At 46.9% G+C, this 13,844-nt stretch overlaps 1 protein-coding gene across 2 annotated transcripts in view; it reads left to right on the top strand.

Annotated features, from left to right (window-relative positions):
* The window catches only part of Thsd4 (thrombospondin type 1 domain containing 4), a 579,159-nt gene that overhangs the window by 130,044 nt on the left and 435,271 nt on the right, over nucleotides 1–13,844 (top strand). For both annotated transcript variants that reach the window (XM_016003663.3, XM_076575392.1), the window contains exon 6: nucleotides 12,536–12,638. In XM_016003663.3, coding sequence (XP_015859149.1) covers nucleotides 12,536–12,638 — 103 coding nt within the window. The remainder of the gene's footprint in view (nucleotides 1–12,535; nucleotides 12,639–13,844) is intronic.

Below are 13,844 nucleotides of genomic sequence, written 5' to 3'. Positions count from 1 at the left end.
CAGGTGGTGGGACTTCATCCCCTGCCCGTTTCTGTTCTGCTATGAATAATCAGAACATTTTAACCAGGACGTTATCTTTTAACAGATCAAGATCCAGCAACATGATGGGCACCTTGCTTGATTTTTTTTAGATGCATATGAAACATTTAATGCACAGTGAAACTTGGAAAAGCAGCTTAAAGTGCTGTGCATGCTTGGGAGAATGAGGTAGGAGGGTTCTGAGTCCCAGGCCAGTTCAGGCTGCTCACTAGAGATGCCTAGAGACCCCTAGGGGTCTTTTATTATTGTTGTTGTTTTATTTTTTTGTTGTTTGTTTTTCTTTAAAGCAAGCAAGCTACCTGTCTGTTTTAATTGGAGGTTAGACTTGCAAGGCAGTGTGGGATAGTTAGTACCCATGAGAGTGGGTTTGCAAGAAGAGCTAACTTGGGTGTTGGGATGTGTGTCCTTGGCTTGGGGGACCACATAACTCTCTGTTGTCTCCCATAAGGTGCAAAGCATAATAATCTCCTCCTCTTAGGCTCATGTGAGGTTCCAATATGGTCATGTAGGGAAAGGTCAAACCCAGTTGCAGGCATGAGACCCCTGACCCACACCCTAGTCGTATGTGGGCAGGTTGAAATCTCCAGAGGGTGGTCATTACTAGGCCTGAGTGGAGTCAGTGAGGAGGTGGAGAATCCAGGTGCAGGGTGTGGAAGAAGCAGAAGTGAAACCCAGGCTCCTTCTGTATGCTGAAGAGGAGGAGGAGGAGGAGGCAGTTCAGGAAGCTCCTGGGAGAATGAGAAGCCTTCCCACAGAGCCAGGACTCCCCCCAACCCCTTCCAGCAAGTCTTCAGAAGGGAAGAGCCCACACAGAGGTATCTCTAATCCATCAGCTGCCCTGCACCTTGCTGGCTGTGGCTAAGACCAGGCAGTCTGGGCGCACGCCTTTAATCCCAACACTCAGAAGGCAGAAGTAGGAAGAACTACACAGAGAAACCCTGTCTCGAGAAAACAGCAACAACAACAACAAAATACAGCTCCTCACATTTTGGTGACCCCCAACCATAAAATTATTTTTGTTGCCACTTCATAACTAATTTTACTACTGTTATGAATCGTAATGTCAAATCTGTGTTTTCCAGTGGTCTTAGGTGACCCCTGTAAAAGGGTTATTTGACCCCCCCATAAGGGTCATAACCGAGAGGTTGAGAATCACTGTCCTAGATGTAAAAGGTACAGTTGTGGGGCTGGAGAGATGGCTTAGTGGTTAAGAGCATTGGCTGCTCTTCCAGAGGACCTGAGTTTAATTCCCAGCAGCTTACAACCATCTATAATGGGATCTGATGTCCTCTTCTGGCATGCAGGTATACCTGCAGACAGAACACTGCATACATTAAAAAAAATCTTTCTATTTTAGTCAGGCAGTGATGGCACATCCCAGAACTCAGGAGGCAGAGGCAGGTGGATCTCTGTGAGTTTGAGGACAGCCTGGGCTACAGAGCAAGTTCCAAGGCAGGCTCCAAAGGTACACAGAGAAACCCTGTCTCGAAGCCTTCCCCCTAAAAAATTAGATGGAGTTGCTCTTTTAGGAACACTATCAAAGAGGGAGAAACCAAACCTCTGGTGTGTAGATGTAACCAACTGTCTTATTAAATAAGAAACACAGAACCAATGCAAAGAAGAAAGCCAAGAGGTCAGAGCTAAGAGCTAAAACCTTACCCTTCCTCCTGCGGTGGTCCTACCTCTCCGAACCAGAGCTACTTCCTGTGTGTCTGTCTTTTTATAGTGTTTCTGTTCTGCCTTCTCATTGGTTGTAAACCCAACCACATGACTGCCTCGTCATGGCCTGTCTGTATAGATCTCCAGGTTTTCTATGATTGGTATTGAGATTAAAGGCATGTGTATCCAATATTGGCTGTATCCCTGAACACACAGAGACTTACCCAGCTCTGTCTACCAAGTGCTGGGATTACAAGCGTACGCCACCACTGCCCTGCTTTTTATGGTTTGCTAATAGCTTTGACCCCCGGGAAACTTTATTTATTAACATACAAATAACATTTTAATACAAATAAAGTATCACCATACTGGTGCCTTACAAGATGAAGTTAAAAAATATTTCCTGCTGTCTGTTTCCAGGTCTGAATATATTAACTATATATTGCTAAATATATTAACCAACCAAGATGTCTGTGACTGAGGTGACTGTCTCTCCCTAGCTTTTTCTCTTAGGCACTCTGAACTCACTGCTTTCTCTTTAGGGACCAGACTGATGCTGTTCCCTGGGGAGGAGGTGGCCTGTAGAGTCACATGGTTCCACGCAGGGACCAGGCTAAGAGTGACAAGGAGTTTGATTGTTGAAGGAGCCATCTTGAGTCTCTTAACTTGTTGAGGGGAAAGATGCCTGAGGCTAGAAGGTGCTTTCCACAAGCGCAGATGTCACTCTGCGGCCGCAGATGTCTAGGCTCTGTGGCTGCAGATGGTTTATCTGTTTGGGGTTGGTTGTTTCTGGCCTAGAGTAAGTAACAGTGAAGGGAGGATGTGAAACAGCTCTCAGGGCAGCTGAACTGGGTCTCTGCAGCCGATACAATTCTGTCCTGCGTCTAGACTGAAAGGCAATGAGTAGGAGCTGAAAGTCAATGGTCCAGGTTGAATTTGGTGGACTTCTGAAGGTTTGAAAGCCTGCAGAGAACCACAGGACCAGTGAGTGACTAGATGGGCTGGTCTCCTGATGGGCTGCAACACACATTCCCTTAACCCTGCTGCTTTAGCTGAGGAATGGGTGCTGGTGTGGGTGCTTTGGGCAACTCGGCTTTCTACTCAGGGGTCTTGGAATTTCTTTGGTAATTTTTCTTTTATATACTTACAGATATAATGTATATGTGTGTATATGTACATACATAAACACATGCACACAAGTTATACATATGAGTTGTGCTTACATATGTGCTATTTACAGCCAACACTTTACATGCTTATAAAAATATTGTACAAGGCTCAGTGAAATGGTTCAGCAGATAAAGGCACTTAACACTGAGTCTGATGAATCTGATGATCTGAGTTCGAGCCCCAAGATCCATGTAGTGGAAAAGGAGAATTGATAACCTTAAGCTGTCCTCTGACCTCCACATGTTTATCCTGGCCCATGCATGTGTGTACTTGTACACACATACACACCAGGGTAGGGGGTGTGTTTGTGTGCACAAGCGCACACACACACAACAAAGAATATTACTTAAGTAGTTCAATAAACAATGAATATAACAGCTTTAAAATAAAGTTGTACAAATAACAGCTTTGTGATGTTAGAGATGGGCGTGTCTGGCTCCAAAGATGTAACAGTCAGTGGTTTAAAGTGTGTAGTTCCTAGGCTGGGCAAATGGCTTAGTCCATAAAGTGCTTAAGGACTGAATGTGAGCCCCAGACAGAACCCAGGTAAAGAGCTTGTCTTGGAGATGTGTTCTTGTAATCCCAGACCTGAGAGGTGGATTCCTGGGTTGGGTGACCAACCGGGTTGGCCGAAGCAGTGAGCCACACCAGTATGAGACCCTGTCTCAAAAAAAAAAAAAAAAAAAAAAAAAAGCTGGACGCACCTGAGAAACAATACCTGAGGGGTGTTGTCTGGCTCCCACACAAATGCACCTACAGGCATGCGCTCTCTCTCTCTCTCTCTCTCTCTCTCTCTCTCTCTCTCTCTCTCTCTCTCACACACACACACACACACACACACACACACACCAGTTCCTGTGCCTGTCTGTTTCACTCTATATCAATTTCCAGCCTTTCCCCATCACCCTTTGATTGAGAAAGAAAGAAATGATCTCTTTCCTCCCACCCTGTTGATTCTGTCTGCCAGCCACATTTTTATTTTCAGTCATAGTTTTGACAATGACTGAAATCAACCAGTATGTTGATTTCTTTTTTAAAAAATCTATCACCATTAAAAAGGATCAGTGGACTCCTTGTTTTTCTAGACTAGACATTGAGAGTCCTGCTGGCCAAACACCCTCCTCTCTTGCCCCATCCCCACCCCTGGTCAGGAGTCTTTCTGTATCTTTCTTGAGTTGGCCTATGCCATCCTGTGAGAAACTGTGGCGTCAGTCTTCTCAGGGTCCTGGTTAGCCACAACACCTAGCACAGTGTCTGTTTGCTTTGGAGTGGAATTTCATACTCTACCAGGCAGGCAGCAGCAGGTGAGGAAGCCACTCTTGTTAATGGAATTCCTGATGTCACCACGAGGAAGTTTAAGTTCCTGAGGACGGTTTACATTTTGCATGTTCGAATAAATGTGTACTTTGTCAACTGGTGAGCAAAAAGCATTCTTTAGAAAATGTTCTTATAGGAATAGACACTTACAGATAAGTTAGGCAATCAGAAGTACATAAACACACAAGTGACCTGAGACAGGGCCTGTGTTTGTGTGTATATATGTGCAGAGACCTTAAAGATAGAGGATTCTGGCTGGCGATGTGGCATAGTTGGAAGAGTGCTTGCCTGTCATATGTAAGGCTGTGAGTTCCATACCCAGGACCACGTAAAGCAGATGTGATGCAGCCTGTTATCTCAGCGCTAGGGAGTAGAGGTGGGAAGAACAGAAGTTCCCATCCTTGGCCACATAGTGAGTTCAAAGCCAGCCTGGGATACATGAGACCTTGTCTTTAAAAAAAAAAAAAGAAAATATTCTTCTGGGTGAGCGGATAGATTTAGTTACATTGACACGCTTTTGGGCTTTGACCTATGCCCTGGAATGAAAAGAATACTTTTCTTTTGAAGGAACATTATGAGCTTCTTCTCTTGGATGAAAAATGATGCACTTGGGAATTAAGAAAAATTTAGATTATAAATAAAGTGCAATGCCTTGACTTCAGACAAACCATTTCACTGACCAGAGAATTATGGGAGTGGTGGGAGGTGGCAGAGGACCTTCTGAAAGGTGGAGCTGGCCCTGTGTAGCTTGAGAAAGGAGACAGTAAACATACACATTGGTAACTGGGAAGGCATTTTGGTCTGTAGATCCTTGCTCTTCAGATGGAGGATGAATCCCATTTTCCAGCTATGAAAGAACGAGTAGGAGAATGTTTTGCCAAGAGTGCCAGCCTTCCCGTTGCCCACTCATAGGTTTGGAACTGTTGGATTCCTCTTTGGTGTGTTCTGCTAAGCTGCCCTTCACAGAACAGTGCTGTGAGCTGGCAGCTTGGGTGCATACTGAGTTAAGCCTCACCCAGATCTCTGGAGATTAGGTGTAGGCAGGGATGGACGAAAAGGTTGCCATTCCTTGTGATAATGTAGGCCATGAGAAGCTAAGGTGATTGGGAGTGAGTGAGTGAGTGAGTGAGTGAGTGAGTGAGTGAGTGTGTGTGGACATGTGCATGCAGGCATGTGTGTACATGAGTGCTCGTGTGTGGAGGTCAACTTCTGGTGTCTTTCCTCAATCCTTTTCCTCCACCTCTTTTTTTGGGGGAGAGGGGAGACAGGCTCTCTCAATGGCTGTTCAGCCAGTGAGCATCATGGCTGTTCTTTAGTCCCTTTGTCTCATGTCTCTGCCCCTCTAGTCTGCAGGTTTATAGGAATGTGCATTACCCTGGCTTTTCATAGGGGTTCGCGGGGACTTCCTAGAGATCAGAACTCGGGTCCTCATGCCTCCATGGAAAGCACTTTTCTGACTGAGCCATATCCCCAGTCCACTAAGTAAGGGTTTTTACCTAAGCCACACAGCAGTTACTGGCTTGGGGCTCCCCATCTGTGTCCTAAGAAGGTCTGGCCCGCTGTCCGCAGTAAGCTAATTCAAAGAACCAAGCCAAAAGTGCAAAATGGAAAAGTGTTTTTATTCAATGTGGCTGCACTTGTCCCTCTTCTTCTTGGGGCCCTAAAGTGAGAACAAAGTTTAAAAAGAGGGCCAAGGATATGCATTGCGCCTCTAGGCAGTCCGGCCCAGGTGTGGTCCTGCCCACCAGTGACCCGTCACTGTCTCGGCCGCACTTTCATCCCGTAGGGTGGTCTGTTAGAACCTTGTAAAGTGTCTTTCCTAGAGACACGCTCTCCTCTGATGGGCGTCTTTCCCTCTCAGCATCACATTCCGGGGTGGGGCTCACTTTTTGGGGGTCCTCTGTTTCAGCAGTCTGATGGTCAGATTAAGAGATATAAGTATCTCTGTAGAGTGTCTTCACTTCTGCCTGCTTCTTTCTCACGAAGGCACAGGAACATTTCTAAATTTCATTTTTGGATCCCTTCAGGGGAGAAGTTAAATGTGCCCTCTGTTGCCATGGTAGCTCATCTTTTGGTTGAACCCAGAGTAACTTTAAGGATTTAAAAAAAAAAAAACATATCTGACCCAGGCAAGTTCAAGGTCAAGTTTCTTGGCACCATCTTCACTGGGCACAATGCTCCTCATCTCCTCAGGAGAGCAAAGTCATTTAATTACCAAAAGGTAAGTGTTGGGTCACTGATGGTGGCCTTTGAGCAGTGCAATTAGGTACTCAGAGTTGTCAACTCTGATTAACCAGGGTCCCTAGAAATGTAGCCAGAATTTCCATGATTCTCGGTGTGAGTCATAGCCTCCCCGGGCTCTTGTGAGACAGAGTTTTGGATAGGGCATCTGCTGCTTTATAAGGATTCAGTGTGCACTGAAGTACATCTTCATTTCTTTTCCAGTCAGGCTCCAGGGGAAACATCCCTCCCTCTCTGGGGCAGACGGGGGCATTTGAGGGGAGGATCTCTCCCCAAGGGTGTTCCTTGGCTGTAAGGCTCCAGCCTTTGTTGGTTCCATCCAGAATAATCCTATTCTCTTTCTGCACGGCTTCCCCACACACACACACCAGTTTTCTGTCCTGAAGACTGTAAGAGTCTGTGCCCCATGGGCAAGGCTCAGTTCTCTGGAGGAAACCTGCCCAAGGCCTCTTCCCAGTTTAACAGAGAGATGATTACTGACAAGGTGAAGGGTGACTCAGCCTGTGACATCAGGAAACAACCAATTTGAAAATCTAACAAATGTACAGCCATCTGTAGCCTGGAAGTTTTAGCTTCCCAGAGTCTGCTAAAATGAAGCGATTATGTGCCGATAACAGGAGACAAGTACGAACAGATGTAATCTGCAAAGGAGACATGAAACAGGATTGCCCTCCCTGCTCCGTGTCCTCCCCACTCCTTAGGGCTGTGGCTGCTTCACCAGGCTGCTGAGGCTGAGGCTGAGGCTGACCTCGGCTGCTACAGCTGTCCCAGTGCTAGCCAGCACCGGCGTTAGGTGCTGTGTGCCAGTACCTGAGTGTCTCCCTCCCTCCCTCCTCCTCTTCCTCCTCCTTCTCCCCCCCTCCCTCCTCCTCTTCCTCCTCCTTCTCCCCCCCACCATGCTGGGATTGAACTCAGTGTTTTTTGTTTGTTTGTTTGTTTTCTTAAATAATGTTTTTATTTAGCCATTGAGAATTTCATGAATGTGTTTGATCATCCTTCCCCTCCCCGGACCCTCTTCCATCTCCCTACCCACTCACCTCCCACCTCCCAAGCCAATGTAGTCTGGCTTGTGTCGGCGGCTTCTGCTGAGTGTGGGGCCTGCCCTTGGAGTGTGGTTGATACACCAGGTACCACGACGTCGTCGTCGTCATCATCGTCGTCGTCGTCGTCGTGGAAGAAGCTGACTTCCCCTCTCCCAGCACTCCTCCAATGGCAGTAACTCCTTGGCTGGGGCTGGGGCTCCATGTCCACTTTTTCCTCCACGCTGTCAGGTTTGAACTTGCGCATGCTCTCAGGGTCCCTTTGAATTCCTATGTGTATCCGCTCTTTATGTCTGGAAAGTGCTATTTCCTTGAAGTCATTCATCTCTGGCTCTTAAAATCTCCCCCACCCTCTTCCTCATAGATTCCTAAGCCTTGAGGGAGGAATGTGATGTAGACATCCCATTTAGGGCTATGAATTTTGTCTTCTGCAAGCACATTGCCAAGGGAGCTGTCACCCCAGCCCCAAGAAGCAGTCTGCTAACAAATCCTGTAGTGGCTCTTCCTCTTCAAGACCCTTGCTACAGGGGTTGTTCCCTTCCCTCCCTCCCTCCCTCCCTCCTTCCCTCCCTCCTTCATGCCTGCCTGCCTTCCTCCCCTCCCTCCCTTCTCCCTCCCTTCTCCCTCCCTCCCTTCCTTCCTTCCTTCCTTCTCCTCCCTCCCTCCCTCCCTCCCTCCCTCCTTCCCTCCCTCCCTCCCTCCTCCCTTTCATTGGAAAATAGTTTCTTTTTTCTCACACAATATATTCTGACTATGTTTTCTCTTCCCTCTTCTCCTGGTTCCTCCCTACCTCCCTTCCATTCTGGATCCGGTCCCTTTCTGTCTCTCCTTGGAAAACAAATAGGCTTCTAAGGGACAATAATTAAAACACAATATAGGTATATGCCCACGAGTGGTATAGCTGGATCTTGAGGTGGATCATTTCCCATCTCCCCAAGGAACTGCCACGCTGATTTCCACAGTAGCTGTACACATTTGCGGTTCCCCTCAGTGACACACCTCCTCCAAGGCCATACTTCCTAACCCTTTCCAAACTCTTCCATCTACTGGAGAACAAGTAGTCAAATGTAGGCGCCTGTAAGAGCCACTCCCATTCAAACTACCATTCTGTTCACAGAGAGGTATGAAGCAGACTGTCTCTGTGGCCTGTAATCTTCAGTTTTGACATGTGCTGCCAGGTTCGTGAAGGCTGGCTTCTAGCCAGAGCCCCATCGTGGATCAGCTCGGCTTTATGCAGGTGTGGTTATTCATGAAACAGAGCATTTGGCCCTTTGGTATGGTCTGTTTCTGTAGGGAAACCCTGGTCTGGCTGTGGTCAGTCTCTGGACCCTGCCTCTGTGTCCTGTGGGATCTTAGGTAGGTATACCACTTCTCTGGCCTCAGTGTTCACATCTGTAGGTTAAAGGGCTTTAGTTTGACGCTCCGCAGGTCCACGTTTCTGGGTTATTTGATGTGGAGAGAGACTGAGGTAGGCGTGGCTCTTTAGTGCTGCTGTACAGCCTGGGGCCGGGACTGGTACACCAACATTACCAGGGAAGCTCTCTTATTGCCTTCTTCCCACCTGCAGCTGGTGTAGGGCCCAAGAAGGTATTTTTAATTTTTTTAATTATATTTTTATTTATTGACTTTGTGTGTGTTTGAGTGCATGCCAGAAAATTTATATAGAGATAAGAGGAGAGCTTACAGGAGTTGGCTTTTAATAGGTTTTCTGTATCATGGTAATAGGTTTCTCCAGTGATGCCGTGAGCCAGATTAGGCCGAATTGAAAAAGTAGGAGAACGGATTTGAACAAAGCAACTCCCGGGTGAATTCTCCAGCCCCAGAAATCCAGGCAGGAGAAGTCATGCACAGAACTAAAGCAGGGAGCTTATATACCCTGTAGGCAATGGGTGAAGACATGTCCTCCACAAGCCGGGTTTGTGCGCAAGTGTGGTCAAAAGCTGACCGCTTAAGGCGGGGTCTTGGGCTCCTTGCAACTCAGGAGGAGCTGCCTGCCGGAGCCGCCAAGAATTCGGAACTGGGCTCTTTGCTTGGAGATTCTCTGACAGGGTGGGGTTGGGAGAAAGAGGAATGGGGCTTTCTGGATTAGGCAGGAGTGAGCAGGAGGTTCTGGCCGAACAGTTTTCCCCTTCTACACGTGGGTCGCAGGGGTTGACTTAGGCCGCTGGGCTTGGTGGCCAGTGCCTTTGCCCACAGAGCCATCTCACCAGCCCAGGAAGCTGTGCTTTTTAAAACAAGTCCTAGTGTTGTTTGTCTGTTTGTCTCTCAGACAAATTTGGGGACTGATGCAGGGATGGTGACTTTTTCAAGTCACTTAACTGATCACTTGCTAACTGTACTTGACTCCTGGAAAGAGGGCATGAAACACATCTTGTCCTGAGTCTTATCTGAGTACAGCGGCTCAGGCCTGCAATTCCAGCACTTGAGAGATGAAAGCAGGAGGCTAGGAGTTTAAGGCCAGCCTGGGCTACAATGTCTCCCATGAGGCTAACATGGGCTATATAAAACTTGGTCTCGAAAATGAAACAGATCTTTTTCTGGGGACAGCTGCTATTGTTAGGAGCATCTGTATGTCTGTAGTCAAGGTGGCCAGCAGGTAGGCTTCCAGAGCCCTAGGAGATGGGACTTCGCCATCTATCAGTTCCTCATGGATTGTAAGAGCTCAGCCCACACTGCCTGCCCACCCAGTCCCTCTCCTCACTGATTCCTTCACTCTGCCTCAAATGGACTCTTGTGGGATATGGTTTGCATGAGGCCAAGCAGGTTCTGGCTACCCAGAGGTGGGGACCAGCAGCCTTCTTCCACTGTCCCCTAGCAGGGGATGGCCTCCTCCTGCTGGGTCTCATCCTCCCCCTATCCTTTCATCTTCCAGAAGATCTTATGCTTCTGATGACATACATCATAATTCTTTATATAAACCCTTGAGAATTTTGAAGTATTAGCAGTTCAGTCTGGAAACTTCTATGCATAGTGCTTTGTAATGTTTAAGAGGCCAAGGGGCTCCTTTCCCTTCCCTTCTGTTACACATACACACACACACACACACACACACACACACACACACACACACACACACACACTTATATACACATACATACACAAACACACACATATACACATGTATACACACAGAAATATACACACACACATTCACACATATGCACACTACACACACACACACACACACACACACACACACACACACACATACATACACAGACATACACATCCCACATACACACAGGTACACACACCATTGAAACAGGATGTAGCTGGGTTTTGAAATGACAGGTCAGACTTGACCAACAATGATTTAGTGCTTCTATTCTTGTCCATCTATTTCATATCACACACTGCCGTGTTTGCCTTCTACAAACTAGATAGAAATATGCCACATGGAACTGCCTGCTTTCTTTGGGTATCAGAGTCTCCTGGACACACTTGATAAAGTACAGATTCATAGACCTCATCCTAGAGTTGTAGGGTAGAAATCACTTGGAGAGGGCTCCAGGGATCAAGATCTCTAGGTATTTTTCATGCATGTTGGAGGTTGGGAGCTCCTGCTTTTGAGGCTAGACAGAACTGAGACATGACAAGATCAGAGAATAAAGAGCCGAGCCCTGGATGACTCCACCCTGTCCAGAATGACATCTAGGTCCCTCCCGAGCTCCACATCAGTCATCTCTGTGCCCGGTTGGCCGGTCCCTGAAAAACTCAAATCTATGAAACAGTGACATTTACCCTATCAGTGGCTGTGAGGACCGAATGAGTGACGTGTGAAATACATTTGAAGAGGGCCTGGCCGAGGGCCCATGGAACAGTGCCCCTGTTAGCTGTGGACACTGTTCCATGCTAGGTGAAGGACATGTGCCAGCATTGACTTTACGAGAGAGGGAAGCCAGAGGCTTGGCAGATGGTTTGCCAGAAGTGAACCTGGGAGAGAGAAGAAGCATTGGCCTTCTCACAGTGCTTCTAGCCTGCAGTGCAGCCTCGAGGTCTGCATGGGATTAGTCTTCAGTTTTTCCCATGTGTGCCTGTGTGTGCACATGGCCAGGTATGCATGTAGGTTTGTGCATGGGTATATGGAGGCCAGAGGTTGATTATCTTTTTGATTATTTTTTATTTTTGATAATTTAATTGCAACATCTCTCCCTTCCCTTTCCTCCCTCCAAACTTTCCCATACACTCCTCCCCACTCCCCTCCAGATAAATGACTTCTTTTTTTCACAAATTGTTATTACATGCATATATTATTTGTATATACATATGCATTCCTCAATATAACCTGTTGAGTCCATATGTTGCTCCTTGTATGTATGTGTTCAGGGCTGACCATTTGGTGTGCTCTTCCCTGGGGAAGCCCACCTCTCCCACTCCTATCTCTCCTCAGGTGCCCATAGTCCTTTGTGTAGGATTGAGGCCTCATGGGCTTTTCCCAGTGCAGTTTGACATGTGCATTGGCGTCATCCTTGTTCAGCTCACATTTGGGTGATCATGTTGGTGAGACTTCACAGGTATAGCTTCTGATATTACTAGGAGACACAATCTCTCAGCTAAGTCTCTGACCCTTTACAGCTTTTCTGCCTCCTCCTCCTCTGCAATGCTCCCTGAGCCTTATCCATCTTATTTCTTTAGATGAAGTCTTGCACTAACTGGCCAGACTGGCCAGCCTCGATTCTCTGCCTCTCTGGTGCTGGGGTTATGCGTGTGTGCCACTGTTGGTAGATTTTTCTTTCTAAAATGGATTCTGAGGAGTCCCAAGTTCAGATCCTCATGCTTACTCTTTACCACTGAACCGTCTCCCCAGCCATTAAATTCATTCATTATTTGTATTTGCTTATGTATTTATTCATGCAGTACTAGGCTACCCAGGACTAGGGTACTACAGACTAAAGTAGCAATCGTCCCATTGAGCTACACTCCTTGCCCTAAAAAATTTAATAAAGATGACCAGCAAATTTTCAGAAGCCCCGGTTTCGTTGGCAGAGACCTGGTATTCAGAGTTAAAAGACATCCTAAGATTACAAAAGCATGGACACTAACTACATATTTTATATCTGCTTTATTAGGCGTGTCCGGAAAGTGGTAGAAGTATCCGGGAGGTACAGTGTGCATCCTACAACAACAAGCCATTCATGGGCCGGTTTTATGAATGGGAACCGTTTGCAGAAGGTAAGGCAGCTGGGTCTGTTCCCTTGACTCAGCTGTGTCAGTAGGAATTATTATTATTATTATTATTATTATTATTATTATTATTATTATCATGATCATCATCATTATTGTTGTTGTTAAACGTCGTCATCATCACCTCGTCTGTTCTCCCAACCCTGTGGTTTTCTGGTTGGTCCTGGATGTGTTGAAGTGATCCTAGCTGGAGAAAATGTGACCCTTAGAGCAGAGTGGACCACGGAGGTCTTTACCAGGTGTTGCATAGCCCAGAATGCACTTGGACTATCCTTGACTGTGAGATGTGGCTGAAAACAGGCAGCATCTGAGAACGGCATGAGAAGTGGGCCAGAGCAGGCCTTGGGGAAGGAGCTGGTAGATAAGGCATGAGCAAGCTGAGAGCAAAGAGATTATTTTTTTAATTTGTTTTTTTTTTTTTTAAGATTTATTTTACGTACATTGGTTTCTCACCTGCATGTGTGTATGTCTGTGTGTCTGTGGGAGGATGTCGGATGCCCTGGAACTGGAGTTACAGACAGTTGTGAGCTGCCGTGTAGGTGCTAGGAATTGAACCCAGGTCCTCTGAAAAAGCAGCCGGTGCTCTTTACTACGGAGCCATCTCTTGAGCACTGTTTTTTGTTTTTCAACCTTGATATCTGTTAGACAGGCTGGTGTATACACTTAAGAAAGCATGCAGATTGATAACTGTTGACCCATCACGAGACCTCTCATGTCTCTTCCAAACATAGAAGGACACCAAGGCCCCTTGCCATGTCACAGTGCTGCTCAGAAGTTGGCAGAGCTTCTCCATACTGTTCTGCATACTGGAGTCCTTTTTCTTTGTCAAAATTCACTTAAGAGCAGGGAGTGTGAACTAAGCTGCATTTGGTTCTGAGATGTTTCCTATGAGGTAGTCTTGGCAGTGGTCCAGGAAAGCTTATGGGGATTCTACACTGGCAGCCCCGTTGGCTGGAGGCGGAATCCTGCCACTTGCAGATCTTTGCCTGGATGTCAGTTCTTGGTCTCAGCCCAAGGCAGGGGCTGGAGCTGCTGGGGTACTTCAAAACCAGAGTCCAAAACATTGCTACCATGTCCAGGATCTTGAAAAATGTTGGGGAGGCTTAGCAGTGAGATGTGCTGATGTTCATGAGAATCTACTCCCTCAGGGGCCAACCCAGTATGACCTAAGGAGATACTAAGGTGCTTCTCCTG

The sequence above is a fragment of the Peromyscus maniculatus genome, chromosome 7 (genome assembly GCF_049852395.1).
Source record: "Peromyscus maniculatus bairdii isolate BWxNUB_F1_BW_parent chromosome 7, HU_Pman_BW_mat_3.1, whole genome shotgun sequence".
Lineage (NCBI taxonomy): Eukaryota > Metazoa > Chordata > Mammalia > Rodentia > Cricetidae > Peromyscus > Peromyscus maniculatus.
This window is presented reverse-complemented; position numbering and strand designations above follow the sequence as displayed.